Genomic DNA, 27,137 nt, shown 5'->3' with positions numbered 1-27,137 from the left:
TTTAAACCTCAATTGTCATTTTATTTTTCATACGAACATTTCTTGCATCTCTCATTTCTCTCATCTCTCACGTTTCTCCATCTCTCACAAACCAAAATGAACCACGGCGACGACCGGAGTTCATCGGATGACGGTAGTCCGACCTTGACTCGAGCCTTAAATGCAGTCGTGCAAGACGCAATGGCGGAATGCTTAGCCATAATGCAACGCGAGGAGGCGGAGGCGACGGCCTTGCGTATTTTTTTTAATTCGTATTTTAATGTATTAATTTTATAAATGAAATGAAGTTTTTTCCAAATTTTTGTAGTTATTTGAATATTCAAATAGAAGAAAATGCTTAGGGCGTCCCACTGCAGGTGGAATGGCAGGAGGACAGGGCGGTGCATAGAACGGGCTTTAGAGCGCCCCACTGTGGATGCTCTAATACTACTACCTCATCTTAATACTCTGAATTATACCTTTCCCATGTTAGATAACAAGGATATTCTTTTAAAAATACCCTTTCCAAAGAAAAGATAGATTTGAGAAAAGAATCTCATAAGGTAAAGTAAATATTTAAGGGCATCCGCAACGCGTCTCGTTGCGGTCCCTATCTCGTCTTGGAGAGACAAGACGGCAGCGAGACAGCCTTGCGGGCTCCGTCTCGTCCCCATCCCGTCCCGTAACTCGTCTCGGAGAGACACTCGGCGAGCTGTCTCGCCACGCGCATTGGCGACGTGGCGCGGCTCGTCCGTGACGCCCACACGCCGGCCCGCGAGTGGGCGTCGTTTATTTCCATTGAAAATGTATTTTTTATTGTTTTTTTTAATTCAGAAAATTTTTTTGAAAAAAAGGTCAAAATTATACTAGCCATTTATAGCCGTTTTTTACAATTTTTTTACTTTTTTTTTGAAATTTTTTTAAGCCTCCAATCACTTCTATAAATATTAAATCATTCCCACAAATTAATCCACCAAAAAAAACTCTCTATTCTCACTCAAACACTCTACATTCTTCATCTCAAAACATTATTCTTCTCCCAAATTTAAATCATTTATGGATCCATTTGAGCAAATGCGTCGCATAATGGAAGAGTCGCTAGCAGAAGATCGACGTTGGGAGGAGGAGGAAGCCGCCTCAAGGTTGGTACGCGACTACTTTTGTGACAACCCGGTATGGGGAGAGACCTACTTCCGTCACCATTTCCGCATGCGGAAACGGCTATTTATGCACATCGCAAATACGTTGGCAGCCCGGGAAGAGTTTTTCCAAGAAGGGTTCGACGCCGTTGGCTGTCATAGTCACACGACTCTGCAGAAATGTATTGCAGCAATCCGTCAGCTTGCTACTGGACAAACGGCGAATGTGTTCGACGAATATCTGCACATTAGGGAAAGCACAGGGAGAATGTGTCTGATTATCTTCTGCAAAGGCATCCGAGCAGCCTTCACCGACGATTTCTCCGGAGGCCAAGCACGGCAGATTGTCAGTTTCTACTCCGACTTCACCAAGAAGTGCACGGATTCCCCGGGATGCTTGGCAGCGTCGATTGCATGCATTGGCAATGGAAGAATTGCCCTGTGGCATGGAGGGGGTCATACACGAGCGGCCACAAAGGCACCCACCCCACCATTATACTCGAGGTCGTTGCCGACTACCGGCTATGGATTTGGCATGCGTATTTCGGGGTCCCCGGATCGAACAACGACATCAACGTGCTCAACCAATCCGACCTCTTCACCGATGTTTTGAATGGTAAAGCGCCGACCATCAACTTCATCGCTAACAACTGGCAGTATAAAATGGGGTACTATCTTGCCGACGGCATCTACCCGAAGTGGCCAACCTTCGTGAAGACGTTCAACGGGCCGGTGAACGAAAGAGCGTTCGGGGTTCTCCAAGCTCGCTTCAACATTATCAAAGCCCCAGCTCGTACGTGGTTTATGGAGAATATGGTCGACATTATGTATACGTGCATAATCTTGCACAACATGATTGTCGACGACGAAGGACCTGAGGCGGGAAATTGGTTCGACCCTGAAACCCCGGGAAGCTCTACCGTAAGTAGTCCGCCTCGCAGTGGAGTGCATCCGTCTATGCAAGATCGGTTGTCTATTCGGGCAAGGACACGTGATTCTACCGCCCACGCCCAACTCCAAGATGATCTAATGGAGCACATTTGGGCAAACTTTGGCAACCAATAGAGTGCGCGGAAGAAATTAAATTATATATTTTTAATATTTTTTTAGAATTTTAATTAAGTGTTTTTTTTTATTTTTTGAATTTTAAGTTGTAATTTTATGTTATTTAATGAAGTGTGTTTTTATTAATTAAATTTGTTGGAAATAAAAATAAAAAATGAAATTGAATGAATAGTTAAGAGATGAGATGATTAAGAGATGGTTAAGAGATATAGGGTTGCAGATATTGTCTCTTAGTTAAGAGATGGAATGAAAAGTACAGTGGGGATCATAAATAGTTAAGATATGAGACGGTTAAGAATGGATAAAAGATAGCGTTGCGGATGGCTTAACTTATCCAACCATTGATCAAAAGAGTATGAAGTCTAACCAAGGGCAAATTGCATTCAAAGGGAGGCCCACCCAAGATCACACGTGTCAAACCCAAAAAGGCAGGCTGTTTGAATATGGGACCCGAACCCGAATATGCCACTTAGATTCTTCACCTCGTATATAAATACGAACAAAACCATCTTCGTATTTTCACTACTTCCACATCGAAACTGTTTCCCTCTCTCTCCTCGTGTTGCTTTTTTTCTACTGAAAAATATTTGAAGGAAGAGTATAAAATCAAGACTCTTCGATTCTGAAGCACAGCTGAGGTCAGTGTTTTTAAATATTTATGTTTTCTTCTTTTATTAGTTTATATCTGAATCGCATCATGATTATATATGAGGTTCAAATGCATTTGCTGCTTGAAGAATGAATATGTGAATAGAGGACTTTTTTCACCTTATTTAAAAGAGAATTTCATCTAATTATATATCTCTTGAATTGATTGTGAATTTGAGTTTGAAGAATCACGTAGATTATTACAATTCCTTCTTATTTTATGCTTGTAAGTTCTAATAATGAAATTAGGAGTAGTAGTAGTAGGAGTATTATTTAGTTTGCTCTCTTTTCAAACGGCCTTTCCAAAGTTTCTGGGAAAGTGCCAACTGCCAACCTTTTGTTATTGTGAACCACACATTTATGATATACTTATGAACCCAATAAATTTCATTATACAACATAAAAATTTATTTTACAACTTTGGTTAATGTAATTATCATACTCAAAATCTTGTACTTAATGGTATATATAAAAATATTTATATAATAATTAATAAATGTATATTGTCTATTTGACGGCGTGGGCACATACGTAAATTGCGGAATGAGCATGTTCGATAACGATAAGTATTGAAATTTCAACATTCAATAAAAATAACTATAGGGATCTGTGCTATATAGAAACAGCTGTGGGCATTCATTCTAAAATCTGGTCCTTGGTTTTAATCCATATATTCACTTATACTACCATTATTGACTTCAGAAGTAGAGTTTTCCCCATTTCCATGTCCTATCTAAACAACCATTCAACTCTTCTGTTCAATAAATATCTTAAATATATAGAAGTAGTATGCTTGGAAATATATCATTTTCCAATATGATTTATCTCATGTACTACTACTAATTCAGAAAAAGAATAATATTTCTAAATTCTTTAAAATCATTTCAAAATTTGACATATTTTTTTATAGTCAGAATCTTCCAAAACAATGCATCTTAATTGAAACACGTTTATCTTGATTCGCATCATTAATTTAATTGTATCTTGGATTAATTTTTCAGGTAGTTATGGCTAAGAAACAATTAGAAGTGCTAAACGCACTAGACGTTGCCAAAACACAATGGTACCATTTCACGGCGATCGTGATCGCCGGAATGGGATTCTTCACCGACGCGTACGATCTCTTCTGCATCTCTCTCGTCACGAAGCTCCTCGGCCGCCTCTACTACACCGTCCCAGGCGCCGAGAAGCCCGGCACCCTCCCCCCTAACGTGGCCGCCGCAGTCAACGGCGTCGCCTTCTGCGGCACCCTCACCGGGCAGCTCTTCTTCGGCTGGCTCGGCGACAAGCTCGGCCGCAAAAAAGTCTACGGCATGACCCTCATGATGATGGTCATCTGCTCCATCGCCTCCGGCCTCTCCCTGGGGAGCCAGCCGAAGGCGGTCATGGCCACCCTCTGCTTTTTCCGCTTCTGGCTTGGCTTTGGCATCGGCGGTGACTACCCTCTCTCCGCCACTATTATGTCTGAGTATGCCAATAAAAAAACCCGCGGCGCATTTATCGCCGCGGTTTTCGCCATGCAGGGATTTGGCATCCTGGCAGGCGGGATGGTGGCAATCATTATGTCGGCCGCATTTAAGGCGGCCTACCCCGCCCCAGCCTACGCGTTCAACGCTGCCGCCTCCCTCCCGCCCGCATCAGACTACGTGTGGCGGCTAATTGTTATGTTCGGTGCGCTCCCTGCGGCCCTTACCTACTACTGGCGGATGAAGATGCCCGAGACCGCCCGGTACACCGCCCTTATCGCGAAAAACGCGAAACAGGCGGCGGCCGACATGTCTCGGGTTTTGCAAGTGGATTTGGAAGCGGAGCCCGAGCGGGTCAGTGAGGAAAATCGAAAACAATTCGGGTTGTTTTCGAAAGAATTCCTCCGGCGACACGGGCTCCACCTCCTCGGGACCACGAGCACGTGGTTCCTCCTCGACATCGCCTTCTACAGCCAGAACCTCTTCCAGAAAGACATCTTCAGCGCGATCGGCTGGATTCCGGCCGCCAAAACGATGAACGCTCTTGAAGAAGTGTACAAAATTGCAAGGGCTCAAACGCTGATCGCTCTATGCAGCACCGTCCCCGGCTACTGGTTCACCGTGTTCTTCATCGACAGAATCGGAAGGTTTTTCATCCAAATCATGGGGTTCACAATGATGACAATCTTCATGTTCGCTTTAGCGATCCCCTACGACCACTGGACTCACCGGGACAACCGGATCGGGTTCGTGGCCATGTACTCGCTAACGTTCTTCTTCGCGAATTTCGGCCCCAATGCGACGACGTTTGTAGTCCCGGCGGAGATATTTCCGGCGAGGCTCCGGTCGACGTGCCACGGGATTTCGTCGGCGGCGGGGAAGGCCGGGGCGATTGTGGGGGCGTTTGGGTTCCTGTACGCGGCTCAGTCGAAGGATCCGGCGAAGGTGGACGCGGGGTACCGGCCCGGGATTGGGGTGAGGAACTCGCTGCTGGTGCTCGGGTGTGTGAATGCATTGGGGGTGTTGTTTACTTTCTTGGTGCCCGAGTCGAATGGGAAGTCGCTGGAGGAGATGGCGAGGGAGAACGAGAATGAGAATGAAGATGGGAATGGAAACGAGATTACGGAAATGGGTGTGAGAGATTCGAGGACAGTGCCGGTGTGATTGAGATAGAATTTGGCCATAGTTTGTTTGTGTAATATGATATGGTTGTGTGTGTAAGGGGTCGATATCTTAGATGAGATGATGGAGTACTGCTATTTTTAAGCCATCTTGTATTGTACGAGTCGGTTTTGGATGTGTGTGGTACGATAACGGAATTGATTAACCAATATTATGGATTAAGTCGTAAAACGTTTTCTGATCAACCAACAACAGATTATGATACAAACTGGCTCTCATTTTGCTATGTCAAACTAGGACATGGAAATGTGCTTAATTTGCACATTTGATTGGTCAACTCCTTTTTTTTCTGCTAATAAGTCGGAGCCAGTTATGAAACATTGTTTATTTTTTGTTATAAAATCGAAGAAGAGGAAGATGATGATCTAGGACCAGAACTAGATCGATAATATTCTAATCGGAAGTCAACTGTGAAGATTCAAATCACTACCATTCCAACAATTTTGCCATAATATTCGGCTGATCTGTATACAATTTTACTCAATAGTTTGGTTGATTGTCTGTCATGTATATTTAAAAGTGATAATTTTCATACCATGATACCAACACTAAATCACTTGAGACTTAATGAAACTGATGGGCGAGTGTTAAGCCTTATCGTGTCGATACAATAAGACTCGGTAGTTTCATGTTCTAGCTGTGGGAGATTGTTTTCTTGAAGAACTAGAAGATAAATTATTACAAAAACATTGGCCCTTGTTCTTGATCTCAGATTAATTAACCAAAACTTAAAAGTAGAAAGTGAAATTTGGAACTTATAGCATTACTATATGGACAAACATAACCTGATGCAAATGGAAGTTCAAAATCTTATAAAAAGAAGACTTGATTCCATCAGCCAAATTTACAGGTGATTTCTCTTCAACATACTAGTAATAAATTGAGAATCAAAGAAGGGAAAAACAAAGGCTAATGCTTATACAAACACTTCCATTGAAAGGAAGGCACTCGCCATTTGATGCTACTAGTTCCGATTTCTGCACGAACTTTGTACAAGACCACGGTGCAGAACATTCTTCTACTACTATATATCTAGCTAAGTTTATGGACACGGTGCCTATAAAACGGGTTCATATCCATTTACTCGGTTCTTGGCTGCATTAAAAACAACGTACTCAAGCAAGAAGACCCACGTCTATGGAGTCGCCACCATTTGTCATCCACGGGTGCCCTTCACAAACAGATTGTGAAATCTAGTTTAGTATCACATTGTTGATTGTATATAAAAGCAAAAGGAGAGGATATGCAGCTTCTACTCACTAAGAAACAACAAGCATGACAATCATTCAGTCACTGCAGCATAGTATTCACCAAAACAGAGAAAACAAGACAGTTATTAGCTGGCATATATGCTTACTCAAGACTTGGTCAGCTGAGAACCTTCGAGACACATCCTTGCAAAGCATTCGTCTCAGCAGATCCTTAGCTTCTGCTGAAACTGAGCTGAAAACCTTCCTCGGGAATCTCAGATTCGCCCTAAGCACAGCCTCAAAAATCTCCTGTGCTGACTCTCCATAGAAAGGAGGGATCCCGGCTAGCATTATGTACAATATGACACCTGCACTCCACACATCCACCGTTTCGTTGTAGTCCCTGCCTGCTATTACCTCCGGGGCAACGTAGTAGGGGGTCCCGACAATCCCAGACATCAGCCCTCCACCGCCAAAACACTCAGCTGAACCAAAATCTGCAAGCTTTAGCTCGTTGTAGCTGTTGAAGAGAATGTTGTCGGGTTTGATGTCACGATGGGCTATTCCGTGGTTGTGGCAGTGTGCTATGGCCTCCATTAGTGGCAACTGCATAAGTGTGTCATGATCAAGTAAGTTAGCATAATTATCATACAACAAAACCATCTTTGAAGAAGGCAACTCCTCTACTTTTACTATAGTTGGGAATTCGTTACTACAGAGAGTTACACCTATCAACTAATGAAGAAAATTGATTGCAAAAACAGATATTTCCCTAATTCATATCTCAAACAAGGAGAAACTTTACATGTGCTCAAATCCCACATTATTTAACACAAGAATGGTCAATGACAATCTCGTGTAAATCTTTCCAATGTCCACAGTCCATTTCAAGTAAATAATAATCATATAATTCCTAACTTCAATTTAGGGTTGTATAAGAAAAATTACCGGATTATAACTACAATGAACACCTTGTCAAATTTCTCCAAAAATTGCAGTAAGATATTGTTATGTTCAAGCTCAACCATGATTTTTACCAGAATTCCTCTGATTTTTAATTTTTGAGAAACTGATTATTAACAGCTTCAACAAAAAAAAAAGGTTTTCTGGTAAAGAACACAAAAACATAACAAATTGGGGGATAAAAAAACATTCTAAATTATTTTTAAAAAAAACAAAATTCCAGAAGCTAAGCATAATGTGCCAACAAAATCGCAATCAGTAGAAGAATAAAAAATCAAAGTCACAGAAAAGAAGAACTAACCAGGAATCGGCGGGCTTCCGACTCGGCGAGAGCGGGGCGGGCCGTGATCCGCTGGAAAAGATCGCCGCCACCGCAATACTCCAAAATAACATGCAGGAAGTCGTCATCCTCGTACACATCGAAAACTCCGACGACATTGGGGTGGCCGGAGACGAGCTGCATGAGCTTGGCCTCGTTTTGGAGGCAGAGGCTGTCGACGGCGTCGTCCTGGATGAGGCGCTTGTCGATGGACTTGACGGCGAAGCACTCTCCGGTGAGGGCGGAGTGACACCTCGAAACGACGCCGTATCTGCCCCTACCGATCTCGTCGCCCACTGTGTAGTCTCTCTCTAGCTCTCCACTCATCACTTTTTTGTTTTGTTTTTCTCTACAGAGGATAAACTGTTCGTACGGTGGGTGGGGTATATTTATGAGAGAGGAGAGAGAGAGAGTTTGGTAGTTGGAATTTCGGAGAGGAATATTCGGTTAAAATAGGAAGCCAATTAGATGAGCACACGTGTTATGCGAGTTGACGGAGGTTTGACGGTTTTCGATCAGGTGTTTCCTTGTTGCGTGGTAATAGATGAATATTTTATTTTTGCTTCAACATAACTTACCTTATATTGATTAAAATACTCTATTTATAATCGTGATTCCAAGTCTATTTAGGATTTATAGATAAGAATTGAAATATAAAATTGTAATAATTCCTCCTCCTCAAGGAAATATCCCTTCATTATAGGAATAGATAGAAGTAAATATAACGATTAATTGTGGGAAAATCATGAATTTGGGATTTAGCTGCGAATATCCTATGTCGAATATATCAGATTGTCTACATGTAACATACTATTATTAATGTTTTTTAATGAAACGATATTGTATTTTTATGAATAAAAGTTTTTTCTACACCGTCATTTAATAATTTTTATTCATGTTGATTGCTGTAAAGTATTAAAGATGGAATGTTCTTCATGTGGTAATCAAGATATTAAGATGATCGGTAAGGGATTTACCTCATATAGGTCCCGTTCGGTTAACCATATAAAATAATGGTGGATAACAATATAGGATACAATAGAGATGGACTTTTTTGATAGAATGGACTTTATCTAGGATTGATTTAGTAGGAGGGGGTAAGGCTAGATGAATAGTCTAATTAAAATAGTCAAATTGCATTAGTTATGCCGGCTTCAATTTAAAGGGTGACACCAATTTTTTCAACGGAACACCAATTTAAAGGGTGACACTTAATACTGATTAATAGTACATACCGAACAGACACATAATGTGGATAAGATCACTCCAATTCAGGAATTTGTTGTTAGATTTAAAGGATTTCATATTAATCATGAGATACGTAGAACTAGAGGGTAATTGTGATATTCGATTACTTTAAAAATAGAGAAAACTTAAAAGATCTAGAAGATATATACAGGGAATTTTCTCTATTTCATGTTAATATCAACTATATTATTGTAATCGTAATATGAGTACTAGTATAAGATTTGTACTCCCTCCATCCCATATAATTTGTTCCATTTTTCCATTTCAGTCTGTCCCACATAATTTGTCACATTTCACTTTTTACCATTTTTAGTAGTGGACCATATATTCCACTAACTTATTCATACTCTCATTTTATTATAAAACTAATATATAAAAGTTGAACTCATATTCCACTAAAATTTTCAACTCACATTTTATTACATTTTTAAAACCCGTGTCCGGTCAAATTGAGATGAATTATCTGGGACAGAGGGAGTAATACTTTAGTAAAAAGGAGTTCATATTAATCAGGAGATATGTAAGGTATAGGATATATGTGATATTCGATTACTTTAAAAACGAGAAAACTCAAAATATCTAGAAGATATATCTATAGGAAATTTGCTCTATTTCATGTAAACATCAACAATACAATTATACTATATAGTAGTAAGATTTAAATAAATACCATGCTGCTTGATCCAAGGAAACACAAGTGACGTGGTAGTAATTAATAAAGTAGTGTACATACTATCTTAGATATTGTGATGGGATATCACCACTAGTAGGTCGGATATAATTATATTTTGGAACATCATGAATTTGATCATATGTATAGTTATAATGTGAGCATAACGGTCATATTGGTTGAACAAACTTTCCCCTCATGTTAAAATTAGATAATCAATGACTTATTTTCATATATGTCAATCTAACAAATATATTCCTTCTATTTTTGTTCGATTAGGACTTAGGAATCTAATTTTCATTTGTTTGCTATAAAAAATTACTACTTATCCAACATAAGTTACGTAACTTATGATGTACGAAGACAAATATGATATTATAACACATGTCAAAGAGTTCTCAGTGTCGTCCCAACAAACACACGTAGGCAAAATGTCTTTGTGCAACTTGAATTATAGCTTCGAAGTTGTACTATTGTGTATACAATAATAATAATAGGGGTATATGCTTAGGTATAGTAATAGATTTTTCAAGATGGAATCTGCTTTAAAAAATAAACGGCGTAACTTAGGAATCAAGTGGGACGACTCCGTACGTAGGCGGTTGGATTTGGAATCCAGATAAGAATCATGATCCGCATATTTATAGATAGGGGCGGGTTATTATTGTCTACATGGGGTCTATAGTAAGCGGGTGGTGTACCCCAATGGGCGAGCAGCACAGGCCCACCCACGCCCCTTCGCTGCTCTGAATGGCTGGTTTATTATAAATTAATGTTTGCTTTTGTAACACCCAACTCTTAGTGCGGCTGACTATATATCCAACACCATTATTTTACCAAGAATAATGGAGTATTATATGATTTGCATGATTCCATTCGTGGAAAATTGCCTAATGTTACTATAATTTTGATCATCAGGTCTGGTTTGAATAGCACAGTTCACAATTAGGATAGCTATAAGCTTTAACAAATGTTAGAGAACATAGATGAAAAGATTAGTACTAAAATATAAGTCTGGCTTTTATAGACGTCACATACTTTGCATATTCACTTATCACTTAGATCCAGTGTAACTCGAAAGTAAAAAAATCAAATCAAATCAAATCATCAGTTATATGAGTATTAATTACTCATTAAAGTTTTAAATCGATATCAAAATTATGCTAATTATGGACAACTCTTTCTTTCAAGCAATTTGTGGCAATGTAATGTTTTATAAAATGAATACAATATGATATAATTCTATATATAATTAATCAGAGAAAAATATCATGATAGAAAAGGCTAGTGCATTTGACAGATCTTATGGTTGATAACTTATAAGTACTAGTGTATGTGATGTGTGAGAGAGAGAGAGAGAGAGAGTAACCCCCTACCTATATGGTTGATATCTTATGCTCCATATATTTGAGTTGTCTTTATTATATATATCCGAATGTGTGTGTGTGTGTGTGTATTAGAATACTATTCATGGCATATTGATATAAATATAATAATTATAATTCAAGGTCTTCAGATCAATATATAGATATGAAATATGAAGTACATTCCACAACCATACATATCGCAACTTGTAAATTTGAGGGCTTATTTCAGTGCCTTTTCAATGGAAGCAAGGGTTGATCATACTTCCATGTGGAAATCAGATTTTTTCCCCACTTTTTTTCAAATATAGACATTTCGAAGATACAAGACACAAAACAATCACAATAAAAAGTTGAATGTGACAATATTTCTTCTAGACAAAGACAACAATTTAATTATTTCATTGTTAATATAAACGACACATATATAGGGACGTGAAGACTTTTCTTAGCATGTCTTATTTGACAGCTCACATTTCTTAATTATTCCTTGGAATTCTTTTTGTACATATTAGTACTTGTTCAATTCCTTTCGTGTCGAAATAAAAAATGCATAAAAATAATAACAATATTTTTATATTCTTGGCGGGCTATACAACATTATCTTCTTCCTTAATGATAAGGGGATTGATTGTTTGTCTAAAGTCGAAACTATTTTCTTTTTCTTTATTTCAAAAAAATGGTTAGGAAATTTATGTTTTGGTTGATATCTACTTTAATACTTTAATGTTGATAATCAGGTACGATCTCAGATGGAGTCGAGGTCGACTTTGTTGTTGCTCCTTAAGTATTGCAATAAAACTTTGTGCTCCAACCACACGACAACCCCACATTTTCCCTAATTCGTGAAAGGATATTGAGATACCATAGTAAGATACACACACTCTTGACTCCACGACCCAATTTTGGAAACATATTATCGAACATAGATGGTTGAGACATAATGAACATAATGAGCCAATATATGTTCATCTTCAAAAGATGAGCATACGTTGTTGTTCAAGGTTGTTTATTTGAAGATTTTTTAAAACGTTATATTTTTAGGCGACGACCTTCTTCTTCACCCAACGAATTTCAACCCGACAAATTTTGCTTCCCCGATCCGTTACTGTTATGTGAAGAAATTTCCATCGTATTTGGATGGATTGATTATTCGGTGATTTTGTTGTCATTACATATCAAAAACTAAACTTTAAATTATTGTTCATGCTCGTATAATTAAGTCATTCATCAAACTTCGAATATAATAGAGAAATTACGCATTTGTTGATCTTTATAGTTGTTTATTTTAGTTTTTTATTCAACTTGTTGTATCGTAACGAACAAAGTAAGCCACATAGTCATAATATTATGACGAGAGAAATTTATTCAAAGTGGCAAAGCTACATCTTACTACATTCCTATTGGAGTGTGATGGAGTACGGACTAAACAAGCCCAATAGCAGTGACAGCCCATCAGCCCAAAGCCCAAGGAAGAGTATCAGTTCGGCATTACCAAAGAGTTCGGCCCCAGCCTACAGCTCGGTAAAAGCCGACCAATCAGTTCGGCATTACCAAAGAGTTCGGCCCCAGCCTACAGCTCGGTAAAAGCCGACCAATCAAGCTCTACTTTTAGATCGGCAAAAGCTGCTCGGCAATAGTTCAGCAGTTCGGTCTCAGTATCGGCAAAAGCTGCTCGGCAATAGTTCAGCAGTTCGGTCTCAGTATCGGCAAAAGCTGCTCGGCAATAGTTCAGCAGTTCGGTCTCAGTATTCGACCGAACTGGGAGATAATGGACCCATGCAGGATCTCCACGACTTCCGTTACACCCACGATCTATTTAGTGGTGTTAAGCAGTTATTAAGCAGTTATTACCCTTCCACGATCTAGTTAGTGGGGCTGCAAACCACGATCTTAATTCGATGTATAAATAGGACTTAGATCAGATAGACAGGGTTAGGCTCTCTAGAGATAAAATATCATATAGCAAGTCTGTGTTGTAAGCTGTAATCCCAGATCAAGCAATACAGTCTTGCCTTCCCTTCTTCCCGTGGACGTAGATTTACTTCAGTAAATCGAACCACGTAAATTCATTGTGTCGTAGTCTTTATTCTCTACCAGCATTTACTAACATCAGAAATTCGCGGATTCATCACTGGCGCCGTCTGTGGGAACCAGAGAACCAAATCTGTGATAAAGCGAATTTTTGACCCTTTTTCCACCACAAAAAAAAAAATGCATATCAGATCACATAACACCCGTGCCTCCGTCCGTGATAACCATGAGGAAGCTAATCCAGCAGCCCATAGGCCTGGAAAGCAGCCTCGTGAGAAATCTGTCTCCAGTTCTCGCGGTGAAGGAACAAGCCACTCCAGAAGTCGTCGCACCGAGTCTTCCCAGCAGCCCGATTTGAACGAGGCTGTCAAGTTATTTTTGGCCGAGAAGCAGGATGAATTCTTAGCATTCCTGCAAACAGGCCAAAAACCGGAGACGAAAGCGGTGGATTCTCCTTCCTCATCCAGACATGAAAGTCACTACCGCAGTAGTGCCGTGTCTTCCAGGAAGAAGAATCCTCAACCCCGACATGTTCCTGTTCCTCCTCGGTACCGGAATCACAGGAGAACTCCTTCTCCTCCATACCGAAGAGATGTCGGGTTCGCCATGTACAGAGCATTGAAGACTCCGTTCTCGGACGATATCACCCGAACTCCCCTGCCACAGAACTACCGAACTCCGTCAATGACTTATGACGGGAGTTTCTTTCAGAAAGCGGAAGCCCGAATCACTTCGGCTCAGCTGCTTTCTACACGTCAAGGTCGCGACGAAAAGATCAGCGACTTTATGACAAGGTTCCACAAGGAATGCCTACAAGTAGATTATCTCAATGATCTACTTGTCATTTCGGCATTCCAAAATGGAATCCTGCCCGGAGCTCTCTACAGAAAGCTCGTGGAATGCAGTCCGCAAACAGCTCAAGAGATGTGGGACATTGCAGACCAGTTTTCTCGTGCCGATGAGGCAGACCGTCGAAAACGGTCTTTAGACAGCTCATCTAGAGAAGACAAAAAGAAGCCCGATCATAGCGATCAGAGGCTTCCTCGCCGAACTCCTTCCCCACTAAAGGAGGGATAGCGGTCATCCGAGGTGATCAAAAAAGAGCAAGACTGCAGATTGCGCTTAAAAGTGCCGAGCAATCAGATCGGCACCATCAAGCATAGCAATCAAAGCAGCCGGAGTCAGAGGCAGGCGAAATGACCGAAGTCACACCGGAGCCGAACTCGATGGTGTACGGCACTGAAGCCGTGATTCCGGTTGAGATCGGCATACCCAGTCCCCGAACTCAATTTCTCCTCAGAAATGAATGGTGACGGACTGAGAGCCGAACTAGATCTTGCCGAAGAAAGAAGAGAATTGGCCTGCATAAAAGCAGCCAAGTACAAGGAGCAAGTAGCCCGGTATTATAACCAAAGGGTGAAAAAGCTGCAATTTCAAGTGGGAGATCTAAGTAAGCCGAGCAGAAAAGCTGGGCGAACTCGAACCCACATGGGAAGGTCCATATCGGGTGTCAGAAGTCCTCGGCAAAGGGTCTTACAAATTGACTCACGTGTCAGGAGCACAAGTACCCCGAACATGGTACGTTTCCAACCTCAAAAAGTTCCATTTGTAAGAGACAGTCCGGTCTGTCAGTCTTGTGTCTAGTTCGGTCCTAGGGGTATGTGCTTTCTTTGTTTTTTACTTGCGTTTTGTTTGTCTATATGCGTTTTGTCTGTCTATGTGCGTGTCGTCTCTTACAAATGTTGCTGAGGTATCTTGTTCTTCGAAGGCTGATCCCCTTTTTAGAACATATACAAGCCAACGATTGTGAGTCAAAGCTTCTAAAGAGGATACAAGACCACAATTCAGCTTAAACAAGCAGTTCGTCTGAAACGAACTGCAATAAGCCAACGATTGTGAAGTCAAAGCTTCTAAAGAGGATACAAGACCACAATTCAGCTTAAACAAGCAGTTCGTCTGAAACGAACTGCAATAAGCCAACGATTGTGAAGTCCAAGCTTCTAAAGAGGATACAAGACCACAATTCAGCTTAAGAATCAAGCACTTCGTCTGAAACGAACTGCAACAAAAGTCCGATTCACGCGATAAAACTTGCCTGAATTAGGACAAGGGAAAGTCCGATCCACGCGATAAAACTCGCCGAATTAGGACAAGGGAAAGTCCGATCCAAGCGATAAAACTCGCCAAATTAGGACACAAGCTTAGTCCGGTCAAAGATGTTTATTTCATCAGACCAAAGATGAATCCGGTCAAAGATGTTTATTTCATCAGACCAAAGACGAGTCCGGTCAAAGATGTTTATTTCATCAGACCAAAGACGAGTCCGGTCAAAGATGTTTATTTCATCAGACCAAAGACGAGTCCGGTCAAAGATGTTTATTTCATCAGACCAAAGACGAGTCCGGTCAAAGATGTTTATTTCATCAGACCAAAGACGAGTCCGGTCAAAGATGTTTATTTCATCGGACCAAAGACGAGTCCGGTCAAAGATGTTTATTTCATCAGACCAAAGACGAGTCCGGTCAAAGATGTTTATTTCATCAGACCAAAGACGAGTCCGGTCAAAGATGTTTATTTCATCAGACCAAGGACCAAGTCCGGTCAAAGAAGTTTACTTCATAAGACCAAGGACCAAGTCCGGTCAAAGAAGTTTACTTCATAAGACCGAGGACAAGTACGATGAAATTTTTTCGCTAAGCTGTAAATACAGTGTTAGAAGCGAAAACAAAATTTCATTTTTCAAATCTTGTTCGGCATACAACTCCGCTACCCTACAAAATGGCGTTACGCTATTACAAAGGACTTTTCTACTGTCCGGGGTTGCTAAAGTTGAGCCACCTATTCACAAAATCCTCGTGAAGCCGAGTTCGGGCGTTCTCGGCAGCTGAAGAATAAGCAGGTCGACGAGATGCTCTAATCGACCTACCACCTCTTCCCTGAGCCCGGGAAGCTCTAGCACCTCGGCGGCGAAGAGTCTCTTCACGAAGCATTTGTTGATCTTGCTCACTCATAATCACAGCTCCTCTACGAACTTCAGTCCGTCCTTGTCTTGACGTTTCCGGCTGTTCCTGAGTTCGTTGCTGACTTGGAGTAAGGTTTTGAGCAAGTGAATCAGGGGTTTGAGCTGGAGTGTGACCATCTGTTGACGGGAAATGCCTAAGGAATCTCTCGATTGAGGGACGCCGGGAAAGAATGATGTCGTACCGAGAAGCCCAGCGCCGCAATGATTTCACAACTTGTTGGCAAGCCGAGCTCTCCAGCGCATTGTTCCTCCGGAGTACATGATATTCCTCCCACAGTTCGTCAACTCGACTCTGAACATCTGATATGGTCACTCCCCCGCGCACACGGATGTAATCCTCGTACGCAGTCCTCTCAGCAATGGTCGTATTCAGCTCGGCCTCCAGATCCTTCTTGTCGGACTCTAAGTCCTTATTATCGGCCTCCAGCTTCACTAAACGAGCCAGAAGCTCGTCATTCTTCGTCTGATCGGCTATAGCTCTTTTCTCAGCTTCGTCTAAAGCCGAAGAGTACAGCCGTTTCCAGTGAAGTATCTCCATCTCCTTGAGTACAAAGCAGCTATATTAGTTCGGCAGCTGTACCGAGCAGATAGTAAAATACAACAGGAATAAAGGCGAGTACGAAAAGCTATACGAAGACAAGTGTAGAGAATTTTTCATTCACAAGGAAAATTTTTTACACTAGGAGGGCTTCAAGGCCATTTTACAAGGAAGAAACTAGACTAAGAGAAGGGAGACGAAATCATACTCCGCCAGCTTCGTCTCCGGCTCCTCGGTCTGGTTCAGCTTCTTTCTCCTGAGCTACCTCAGCCTCGGCCTCGCATCCTGCCGGCCTCGCCTCCGCCTCCTGATCGGCTTCCTTCTCCGGATGCCCGGCCCGCTCGACTTCGGTCTCCTGCTCCAGCGGCTCGGCCTCACCCTCTCCGTTGTAAGTCGAAGCGGGTGAAACGGGTCCCACGGAGGCAAAGATAGCCTCCAGGTTCTCGTCCCGATCAGCTCGACAACTCCGGACTCGGTCTGCAGAAAGCAGGACCGAGGATGAAGCGAGCTCCTCAAGGAGCGGCAGATTCTGAAGCCGAGCTGCTATCTCTCGGCTGTACAGAGGCAGCACGACGTCGGCCCCCTGCTCGCCCTTATCGGTAATTAGCCTTACCAGACTACCGACAAAGGCCGAGAACTGGCCGCTCAAAAAGAGTTTCTCCGTGTAAACACGGAGAGCCTCCCCCTGGGCAGCCACGGCGGCAGCCTCCTTCTGAGCCTCCCGGTGCTTCGTCTGCTCTTGCAGGATGATGAGCTGGTTTTTGGCTGACCGGGCTTCATCCTGAGCCGAGATCCTAGCAGCTCGGGCCCTCTCAAATTTGGCCTCAGCCTGTTCGGCCAGACTACGAGCAAGATGCAACTTCTTCTGCATCTCCTCGTAGTCGTGGGATGCTTTGGAGAGCTCCACGGAGACGAGCTTGGCTCTCTGAAGAGGAACAAGGAAAAAACTCAACAGAATGGCCATCAAAAAATGTGGAAAAGAAGCCAAGTCAGAAAGCTTACCTCCACAAAATTCGTCGGCCATTGAAAAGGCTCAGGGACGTGTTCCGGGATGTCTGCAACCACCTCGGAGATGACCAGGCCTTTCCCCGGCACTCTTGGGGACTCATGAAATTTCCCCTTCCCTTTAGCCGAACACGGCTCCGGCTCTTTCGGATCCGAAGAAGAGGTTTTTTGCCTCTTCGGATTCTTCTCGGCTTCAGACGCCGAGCGAGGGGCTCTCTGCCTCTCCGGCTCCACAAGCTCGGAGGACTTTCGGATAGCCTTATTCAGCAAGTTCACTGTCAAAAAAAAAAAAAAAAAAAAAAAAAAAAAAAAACAACAAAGTCAGATTTTCTTCGTTAAAGCAGTAGAGCATAAAGATAAAGAGAAATCCTCACCCTCGGCCTCTTCGTCCAAAGACGAGATGTCGAACACGACGTCGCCCTTGACGAGCTCAGACTCCGTGTATTGTTTCCTAACTATGGGAATCTTGTTGAGCTCGCCATCGAGCTCGTCCAACGGTTCAGGCCGAGGATGACGGATAACGGACTTCGGCCCTCTCCAGGGAAAACTGGGAGCCGCGGTCCTATCATAGTAGAAGAAGCGGTTTTGCCACTTCGGCCACTTCGTTTTACAAAAGGCCCTAAAGGGCTGTACAGGGATCAAGTAAAACCAAGACCCCTTCCTCTTAAATTGAAAGAATTTAAGGATCGCCTTCAAAGACAAATCCCTTCCTAACTTACGGAGTTCGGCAGCGAAGGCCGACAAGTGCCTCCAAGAGTTCGGAGTCACCTGGCCTAAAGGAAGCTGAAAAAAATCTAGTAAATCTATAAAGGCAGAAGGGAGGGGGAAACGAAGCCCGCATTCTAAGCAGGCCTCGTACACGGTGGCGTAACCCTCCGGCGGGGAGTCAGCCCTATGATCACCGTCAGGTACCACCGCCTTCCCCCCAGGAAAAAAGTATTTTTCGGGTAGGGATATCACAGTATCCTTACTCAAAATACTATGGAAATACTCTACGGTCTTCTCCCCGGACTCTTTCCGGCCAGAAGACCCCTTACCGCCTCTCCTACCGCTACCCGACTCAGAAGAAGAAGAAGAAGACATGGTTCTTACTCTTTGCAAAATCTGAAGAAATTCTGAAGAAATTCTTGAAAGCGGAAGGAAATTTTTTACGCAAAAAAGAGATTGCAGAAGAAGCAATAGCAAAAGTGTTCAACTGATGAAGAAAAGACGTATTTATCAGATTCGGAGAAGATTTCAAAATCATCGCACCGTTTCGAATCCCACCTTTTCAGGATTCAACGGCCGGTTTTTACTGTCGCATTTAATGCAGTCACGCGCAAGGCACGTCCTCTAACGTCAGCCTCCCCCGTACCTTTATCCAGAATGCCGAAGTGACTCGCTTCGCCGAAGTGATTCACTTCGCTTTTCGGGGGGGTAGTGATGGAGTACGGACTAAACAAGCCCAATAGCAGTGACAGCCCATCAGCCCAAAGCCCAAGGAAGAGTATCAGTTCGGCATTACCAAAGAGTTCGGCCCCAGCCTACAGCTCGGTAAAAGCCGACCAATCAGTTCGGCATTACCAAAGAGTTCGGCCCCAGCCTACAGCTCGGTAAAAGCCGACCAATCAGTTCGGCATTACCAAAGAGTTCGGCCCCAGCCTACAGCTCGGTAAAAGCCGACCAATCAAGCTCTACTTTTAGATCGGCAAAAGCTGCTCGGCAATAGTTCAGCAGTTCGGTCTCAGTATCGGCAAAAGCTGCTCGGCAATAGTTCAGCAGTTCGGTCTCAGTATTCGACCGAACTGGGAGATAATGGACCCATGCAGGATCTCCACGACTTCCGTTACACCCACGATCTATTTAGTGGTGTTAAGCAGTTATTAAGCAGTTATTACCCTTCCACGATCTAGTTAGTGGGGCTGCAAACCACGATCTTAATTCGATGTATAAATAGGACTTAGATCAGATAGACAGGGTTAGGCTCTCTAGAGATAAAATATCATATAGCAAGTCTGTGTTGTAAGCTGTAATCCCAGATCAAGCAATACAGTCTTGCCTTCCCTTCTTCCCGTGGACGTAGATTTACTTCAGTAAATCGAACCACGTAAATTCATTGTGTCGTAGTCTTTATTCTCTACCAGCATTTACTAACATCAGAAATTCGCGGATTCATCAGAGTGATCAGTTGTGAATTTAATATTCCTTCCGTTTCAAAATAAGTGAGCCATTTGCTTTTTTGATATTTTTTCTCTCTACTTTATTAACTCTTTTACTTTATTCACTTTCCACTTTACTAACAAAACTTCATTTTTTTTAAATCTCATGTCGAAAAGTTTGTGCTCAGTTATCTTGGGACGGAGGGAGCACTATAAATGTCACATTCCAATCTATTCAAAGTGGCAAAGCAGTTTGCATCTTACATTCCTGTTGGAGTAAGGTGTAATTTATAATAAATGTTACTCCATTCCTAATTCCTATCCTATGTCTATTTCAGGTTTTAAATAATGATAAGGCTATGAATTCTTTTTACCATTCTAAACACAAATATCTCAAGCAAAAATGAAAAAAGCATCAATCTCATAATTAAACAAACATTACCCAATGTTTATTTTATGTTAGAAAAACCATGTATTTTTGTCAAATTCTGATTCATTATGCAACTTAAAAAATCAACCATATAAATAATTAATTTTAATATGTTTATCTAATTTTCAACTGAATCTAATTTAGATAAAATTGTATCTAATGTGATATTCAAAAAATGACTAAACTCAATAACGCATATACATCATAAATTTAAACACGTGAATTTGACCAATTTTCCCCCCTAATTTGTCATGTATTCTAAAGGCATCATTTGTCCTCACAACTTAGCGAGTCAAACTACTGTATTTAATTAGTGAAAACCAAGTGCAGTCCACGGTTTGAACACAAATATTTAGCGGGTTCGTTTTTTTTCTCATTCCTAATCACAGTAGTTTGTTAATGCTAATCGAGTTTTCCTCAACAATTTTTGCATATAAATACTTGACGCACCCAAACCATCGCTTTCACCGCAGATTTTAAGCAGAATCGATCTCACATCACAATTCAGTACGAAGCAATGGCGAAGGAACCACTACGCGTTCTCGTCACCGGCGCCGCAGGTGAGATTTTTTTATTTTTAATCTAATGATTTTGGATCAGTTTTTAATTAGCGAAATAGTAGATGATAAATCCGTTGATATTATGTGGTGAGTGCTTTCTAACGGATGCTTGTGTGAGTGAGGTTTTTCTGTTTAAACGATTGATGCTTATTGAAAGGAGTAGCTCAGCTGTGTGTTAAAAATGTGGAAATTTTTATCGTCATTTCCAGAGGTTTATGAGATTTATGTTATTAGCCTGAATTTTAATTGTTTCAGTTCTATCATTTGACACTGGAATCTAGGGCTTATAACATGATTGGATCTGCGATATTGCTTCTGTGCCTGTGGTGTTTGAACCACAACGCTGCATTTCGAAATTAAACTGAACTCGATCTACAATTTCATGATTGTTTAGTTTGCTTTAAGTGGTTGTAAATTTCACTATTAGCAGCAGCAGCATCTTGTTACTAAGGGCTTGTTCGTTTTTTATAGGACAAATTGGATATGCTTTAGTGCCTATGGTAGCTCGTGGAGCTATGTTGGGACCTGATCAGCCTGTGATCCTCCACATGCTCGACATTGCGCCTGCAGCTGAGGCGCTCAATGGCGTCAAAATGGAATTGGTCGATGCAGCATTCCCTCTTCTTAAAGGTAGCATATATACTTGTCTTGACTACCTGTATGTATGCTTATTAACTGAGACATGTTTGATTATGCTGTTGAAAATCAGGCGTTGTAGCCACCACCGATGTAGTTGAAGCTTGCACCGGTGTCAACGTTGCTGTCATGGTTGGTGGCTTCCCAAGGAAAGAGGGCATGGAGAGGAAAGATGTGATGTCAAAGAATGTGTCCATCTACAAGTCTCAAGCCTCTGCTCTTGAAAAGCATGCTGCACCTAACTGCAAGGTTAAATTAGTTTTCTGGTTTCAGTGATCACTAGTTAGAAACCAAAATTTAGTCATAGTTTGTGTGTTTACATACAATAAACCTTTTACCTCTTTCATTCTTACTGTGTTTAGTTTGCACTTGCAGGTTCTGGTTGTTGCTAATCCTGCCAATACAAACGCGTTAATTCTTAAGGAATTTGCTCCATCAATTCCTCAGAAGAACATTACTTGCTTGACTAGATTGGACCACAACAGGGCCCTCGGGCAGGTTTCAGAGAGATTGAAGGTGCAAGTAGCAGATGTCAAGAATGTGATCATTTGGGGGAATCACTCCTCAACACAGTATCCCGATGTCAACCATGCATCCGTCAAGACTTCATCCGGAGCAAAGCCTGTGCGCGAGCTCGTTGCCAATGATGAATGGTACTACATGAGTTAGTTTGGTTGAACAAACAAAGACAAATAAAACTTATCATCGTCTTAGAAATTTAAATTCTTTTGTATATTGTCAGGCTGAAAGGGGAGTTCATTACAACTTTGCAGCAGCGCGGGGCTGCTATAATCAAAGCTAGAAAGTTTTCTAGTGCGCTATCTGCTGCGAGTTCTGCTTGTGATCATATCCGCGACTGGGTCCTTGGCACTCCGGAGGTTGTTTTTGCTTACTTGTTGATTCAGCTTCCTTTTATGTGGATTTTATATTTTATATTATATTTTGTTGGATATTTTATAGGGTAGTTGGGTTTCAATGGGTGTATACTCTGATGGATCATACCATGTCCCAGCTGGTCTCATCTATTCATTTCCAGTTACCTGCAAGAATGAAGAGTGGTCAATTGTTCAAGGTTAGAATACAATTACTCCATTATATTTCTGCTTCTTACTATCTTACTGCATATGAGTTTTCGGACATATCATCTTAGTTTCGCGTCACTAATTTATTTGCGTGTTTAGGTCTGTCAATTGATGAGTTTTCGCGGAAGAAGTTGGATGCAACTGCTCAAGAACTGAGTGAGGAGAAATCTTTGGCGTATTCTTGCCTTCAATAGTTTTGATCTAGTTGCAGCATTAATAATGGCATTGGCCTCTTCTATAATGATATTCGTTTTCATAACTTCCATAAAAAGAAATTGCGTACATTGTATAGTAGTATTAATCATTTTGTGCATTTCAAATTCGACTATCACAATTGCATGCGAATAAACCAAACGCTGATTCAACTAGTTTCATTAAATTTTTTTTAAAGACTTGAACAATGAACATGTAAAGCAGTGTATACTGGGTAGTCCTCCTGGATATCATTCACACGACACGAGAGTTTAATTATTTTGAGTTAAATAGATGGAATTTGACAACAATCGAAATAGTATTGTTTATAATTTATATTAATTGTAAATCAAAATTTTCTAGGAACCTTGATACAGGTAGAACTATAAGCATCTTTGATAAGAAAAAGTTTTGGTTTGAGAGATAGAAGTGAATAATAAACCAAAGTTTTTCATATGTTCAAAAGATAAAGTCTAGGACCAAAATCATAAAATAATTATAAATTAGGACATTCATAAGGATTTTAAAATTGCTTATCCAAAGTTAATGATCAATCCATCTACTTTTAGTTATGAATGGATGAGTCTTTGTTAAATCTTTTAAGTGAAATGTCTCAATCTTAGGATAATGTGGAGAGATATTCAACATTCAATTTTCTCTTAAATTGTTAGCAGAAAATATTGAGATTATCAAGCAAATACCAAAATATACTATAAATTTTCACAATTAATATATTCACTTTTGTGTAATTAATTTCAACACGTAATAATATATTTACACATTTCAATATTAGAGATCAAAATCAAGTATACACCATTTAGTAATTTAAATATAAATATTTTTATAAATTATACAACTTGAATATCAAACATAAATAACTAAATTTATTTATAAACACAAACCTTAAATAATTTCAATATGCAGAATACTAAGAATAATAAAAAGTGAATTAATTTATACATACTTAAAAGTTATTTACTGATATAAAAAAGAATTTAATTTTAACATCGTATAATAAGTCAACAAATTAAAAGCCCAAACTAGTTAGTCCAAACGGTATACATACATACACCAATATATTTCCTCAAACCCTACATATCCTTCTCTCTTCCCCTCACCGGCGAAACCCGCCCAGCCAGTTTCAATCGCCGCGCCTGCCTCACCGCCTTGCCGCCAGAGTAAATTTATCATAACGAGTAAGTTTTATTTGTACTTTGTTGTGCATAATATTTCTTTTGTTAGTCAATTCAACCAAATTCTGCATTTTGAGTGAATGCAAAGTGTAAATTTATTGAATCTCTACTTCTTATATGCTCAGGAAGCCATAAACATTGATAGTTTGTGAAATCAATTGAGCAGCAGAAAGAATGACCGAGGTACTTAGTTCTATGCCTAGCGATGAACGAATTAGTAGGTAAGGTTATCAGTATTATTTTTGTTATCATGCGATTTTTTTTTTCCATTTTGTCAAAAAAAAACTTAATTTTATATGAAATGAACGGTCCAGGGAATCTCCACAGTTGGTAGCTCTGTTGAAGGAAATGAAGGAAGGTTTGGATAATGTGACGAATAAAATCAAAGTTTTGACTTCTAAGGTGTGTCTTGATATCTTTTGGATCAGCTGTTATTTGATTTGATGCGATTTATGTTATGAACTTCTCATCTCTAGCATAATAGTGATGATTATTGGATGATGAAATTGAAGTGTTTCAATGTTCACTTAAACTGTTTTAATTACAGGTGAAAGCAGGAAATTTCCCAACATCAGATGGGATAACCTATCTTGAGGCCAAGCACTTGCTTCTGTTCAACTATTGTCAGTCTCTTGTCTATTTTATGCTTCGTAAGGCTAAAGGATTATCGATTCAGGGGCATCCAGTTGTGAGGAGTCTTGTTGAGATTAGATTATTCTTGGAGAAGGTATCTCTTTATATCTCCCATCACATTGACTGTAGAAATAGAATGAAAAGAGACGAGAATAAATAGCGAACCAATTACTTAGGGTAGCACGTGTTAATCTATGCTCACATTTGTATATCAAAGATTTGAAGCTTAGATGACTGGTAGTGGTGCACTGTGGTTTTCAATTCAATTCAGTTCGTTTAGGAAATCGTTTCCACATCTCTTGGTTTTCTTGCAGATTCGCCCTGTAGACAGGAAAATGCAATACCAAATTCAGAAGCTAACAAATACCACTACGACAACGGAAGAACCAACTCTTGCTCAGAAGGGAACAGCTAAAAGTGAGAAGCAGGAGGACTTGTTAAAATATCGCCCAAATCCAGATTTGCTTATCAGCAAAACCAAAGCAACTTCAGAGGTGATTAATAGTACCATAATTCAGCAGCTATTAGTTATTAGTATAATTATTTCTTGCTAGTCTTTGTGGGTTATCCTCCCATCATTTCCTTTAAAGAATAAAATGAGATTGTTTTACAGGATGGTTCTGGTGTATATCGTCCCCCCAAATTCGCCCCAACTGCTATGGAGGAAGATAAGATGTCAAAACAAGAGAAAAACGCTTTGAGGAAAGAAAAACAAATGATGCGACAAGCGAAACAGAGTGCTTATGTTAGAGAGTTAATGGATGATCTTGAGGGAAGACCCGAAGAGGTGAGTTTATGGTAAACCATTAACAATATATACATTTTTTCATTATTGGATTATATGTGGTTGGTCATACTGAATGCAGATTAGAGAAAGTGTGGGAGCAGAGAGTAGAGAAGCAAGGAGGTACATTGAAAAGATGGAAGAACGTGCACGGCAAGAAGAGGAACTCTTTACTCGTGCACCTATAACCAAGGCTGAGAAACAGAAGATGAAACACTTAACTAAGTCTAGAAACGGGTAAGTTCCTGGGGACCATAGACCAAAGCTGCATTGGATGAGTCATCTGCCATGACAATATTGTTTCTCCTGTGCTATTCTAATCAATCAAGTGCTGCTTTCTTTTTTGTTGTGCCAGGTTGCTTGGTCTCACTGAAAGTTTCTTTGACGAGATAAAAAGTTTACCCCTTGATGGTAGTGCCCCGGAAGAAATGACCAGTTTTAACAATGCTGGCAGCGGAGATAGGAAATTTAAGAGGCGCAAGGTATGGCTCTGTATTCTTATATCTCTACTTAGTTGCCATCCCACGAATTAGCTGAAAATTGTCGTATATGGTTTTTTATGGATCCACCATTCAATTCTAGGGACAGGATCTTGATATCATGAGATTGAAACTGCTGCTGCTGCTCAAAGCAAATCTCATTTTCTTACCTCATTAATTTGATTTATTTTGCCTAGAAAATCTCCTAACAACAGAAAGCACTGTGAATGCCTTCTTTTACAGAGAAAGCATTGAGTCGAGGAGATATCAGGAGGCACTGAGACAAGAAGACATGCTTGAGAATAGGATGGCCTTTGTGCTGTTGTGTTGAAGTTTTGCCAAATATAAGTAGAGATCATAGTGTTGGTCTCAGCCTAATGAATCTAATGACATGAGCTTATTTGTTTGGCATCGAGAGATTATATTGTAACATATGTATTGATTTTTCTTCTTGACTATGTGATAATGACTAGTGTAACTCACATGAAAGGACCGATTTGAGTTGAGCAAATCCATACCTTTCATACATAAAATATTTTTGACCTATTAGTTTTTCTTGTGCTCTGGTGTTGTTAGTCTTGATCAACTTTTCAATATAATGATAGGAATAGGATGAATGTCATGAGTTAGTAGTACTTTGCATAAATGTGGAAATTATGCAGCTTAAAAAATATGCTAGTGAATATGGTTCAGACCATTTTATTACATGCTTCCAATTTCACAGATTGAATTTTTATGTTGCAGAAAATTGACGATTAATTTAAATGTTTATGTTACAGAAAATTGACGATTAATTTTTTGAAGTCACATAAATACTGTCTATATTTACTTCCATAGTTGCATCTAGCATGATATTAGTGTTACCTTGCGCATAGTTGCTTCATGAGCGCATAGAGATAGAGATGGGGATAATTGTTTTTCATGCTACTACTACTAGTACTACTATTTAAATGGAATTAGGTAGGGATTATTGATTTGATGAATTATATGAATATTAGTATTATTTATTAGGTTGAGTGAATATAATGAATCGATATTTAATAAGGATAATGACATACTATAAGAGTAGTCTTGACTTAATGAATCTTAATCTTTCACGAGAAATGAATTTTGGCAAATTCAATATTGGGAAATGAGGCAATGTGACTACAACGACACCCATTCAAAAAGTAAAGGGT

At 40.4% G+C, this 27,137-nt stretch overlaps 4 protein-coding genes across 4 annotated transcripts; 3 read left to right on the top strand and 1 right to left on the bottom strand.

The window, feature by feature from the left end:
- Positions 1-2,708: 2,708 nt before the first annotated feature.
- Positions 2,709-5,650, top strand: LOC121804388 (low affinity inorganic phosphate transporter 1-like). The gene is made up of 2 exons (XM_042203907.1): positions 2,709-2,821; positions 3,833-5,650. Exon 2 carries the CDS (start codon positions 3,839-3,841, stop codon positions 5,459-5,461), a length of 1,623 nt encoding a protein of 540 aa, XP_042059841.1. The 5' UTR covers positions 2,709-2,821; positions 3,833-3,838; the 3' UTR covers positions 5,462-5,650.
- A 615-nt stretch (positions 5,651-6,265) lies between these two features.
- LOC121804389 (phosphoenolpyruvate carboxylase kinase 2-like) lies at positions 6,266-8,313 on the bottom strand. The gene is made up of 3 exons (XM_042203908.1): positions 7,934-8,313; positions 6,837-7,275; positions 6,266-6,650 (listed from the first exon to the last, which is right to left on the bottom strand). The coding sequence occupies exons 1-3, from the start codon at positions 8,276-8,278 to the stop codon at positions 6,595-6,597; spliced, it is 840 nt and encodes a 279-aa protein (XP_042059842.1). The 5' UTR covers positions 8,279-8,313; the 3' UTR covers positions 6,266-6,594.
- Positions 8,314-20,740: 12,427 nt separating this feature from the next.
- LOC121802209 (malate dehydrogenase, cytoplasmic-like) lies at positions 20,741-23,046 on the top strand. The gene is made up of 8 exons (XM_042201809.1): positions 20,741-20,759; positions 20,874-20,960; positions 21,432-21,590; positions 21,670-21,845; positions 21,972-22,249; positions 22,339-22,474; positions 22,557-22,668; positions 22,778-23,046. Exons 2-8 carry the CDS (start codon positions 20,918-20,920, stop codon positions 22,870-22,872), a joined length of 999 nt encoding a protein of 332 aa, XP_042057743.1. The 5' UTR covers positions 20,741-20,759; positions 20,874-20,917; the 3' UTR covers positions 22,873-23,046.
- Positions 23,047-23,926: 880 nt separating this feature from the next.
- On the top strand, positions 23,927-26,508 carry LOC121801845 (neuroguidin-like). The gene is made up of 9 exons (XM_042201277.1): positions 23,927-24,066; positions 24,189-24,284; positions 24,378-24,465; positions 24,611-24,790; positions 25,011-25,190; positions 25,310-25,483; positions 25,563-25,717; positions 25,836-25,962; positions 26,203-26,508. The coding sequence occupies exons 2-9, from the start codon at positions 24,238-24,240 to the stop codon at positions 26,212-26,214; spliced, it is 963 nt and encodes a 320-aa protein (XP_042057211.1). The 5' UTR covers positions 23,927-24,066; positions 24,189-24,237; the 3' UTR covers positions 26,215-26,508.
- The last annotated feature ends 629 nt before the right edge of the window (positions 26,509-27,137 follow it).

This window comes from Salvia splendens, chromosome 5 (genome assembly GCF_004379255.2).
Source record: "Salvia splendens isolate huo1 chromosome 5, SspV2, whole genome shotgun sequence".
Lineage (NCBI taxonomy): Eukaryota > Viridiplantae > Streptophyta > Magnoliopsida > Lamiales > Lamiaceae > Salvia > Salvia splendens.
Note: the sequence above shows the minus strand (reverse complement) of the source record. Positions and strands in the feature narration are given on the sequence as shown.

Excerpts from the sequence above, each read along its gene's own strand:
- LOC121804388 (XM_042203907.1), top strand. The coding sequence starts at position 3,839 with ATGGCTAAGAAACAATTAGAAGTGCTAAACGCACTAGACGTTGCCAAA.
- LOC121804389 (XM_042203908.1), bottom strand. The coding sequence starts at position 8,278 with ATGAGTGGAGAGCTAGAGAGAGACTACACAGTGGGCGACGAGATCGGT. Across the intron at positions 7,276-7,933 it reads CGGAAGCCCGCCGATTCCTG|TTGCCACTAATGGAGGCCAT; the intron begins GTTAGTTCTTCT and ends ACACTTATGCAG. Across the intron at positions 6,651-6,836 it reads CTCAGCTGACCAAGTCTTGA|GGCACCCGTGGATGACAAAT; the intron begins GTAAGCATATAT and ends CTGTTTGTGAAG.
- LOC121802209 (XM_042201809.1), top strand. The coding sequence starts at position 20,918 with ATGGCGAAGGAACCACTACGCGTTCTCGTCACCGGCGCCGCAG. Across the intron at positions 22,250-22,338 it reads CTCGTTGCCAATGATGAATG|GCTGAAAGGGGAGTTCATTA; the intron begins GTACTACATGAG and ends GTATATTGTCAG. Across the intron at positions 22,669-22,777 it reads AGAGTGGTCAATTGTTCAAG|GTCTGTCAATTGATGAGTTT; the intron begins GTTAGAATACAA and ends TTGCGTGTTTAG.
- LOC121801845 (XM_042201277.1), top strand. The coding sequence starts at position 24,238 with ATGACCGAGGTACTTAGTTCTATGCCTAGCGATGAACGAATTAGTAG. Across the intron at positions 25,484-25,562 it reads TTGAGGGAAGACCCGAAGAG|ATTAGAGAAAGTGTGGGAGC; the intron begins GTGAGTTTATGG and ends TACTGAATGCAG. Across the intron at positions 25,718-25,835 it reads TTAACTAAGTCTAGAAACGG|GTTGCTTGGTCTCACTGAAA; the intron begins GTAAGTTCCTGG and ends TTGTTGTGCCAG.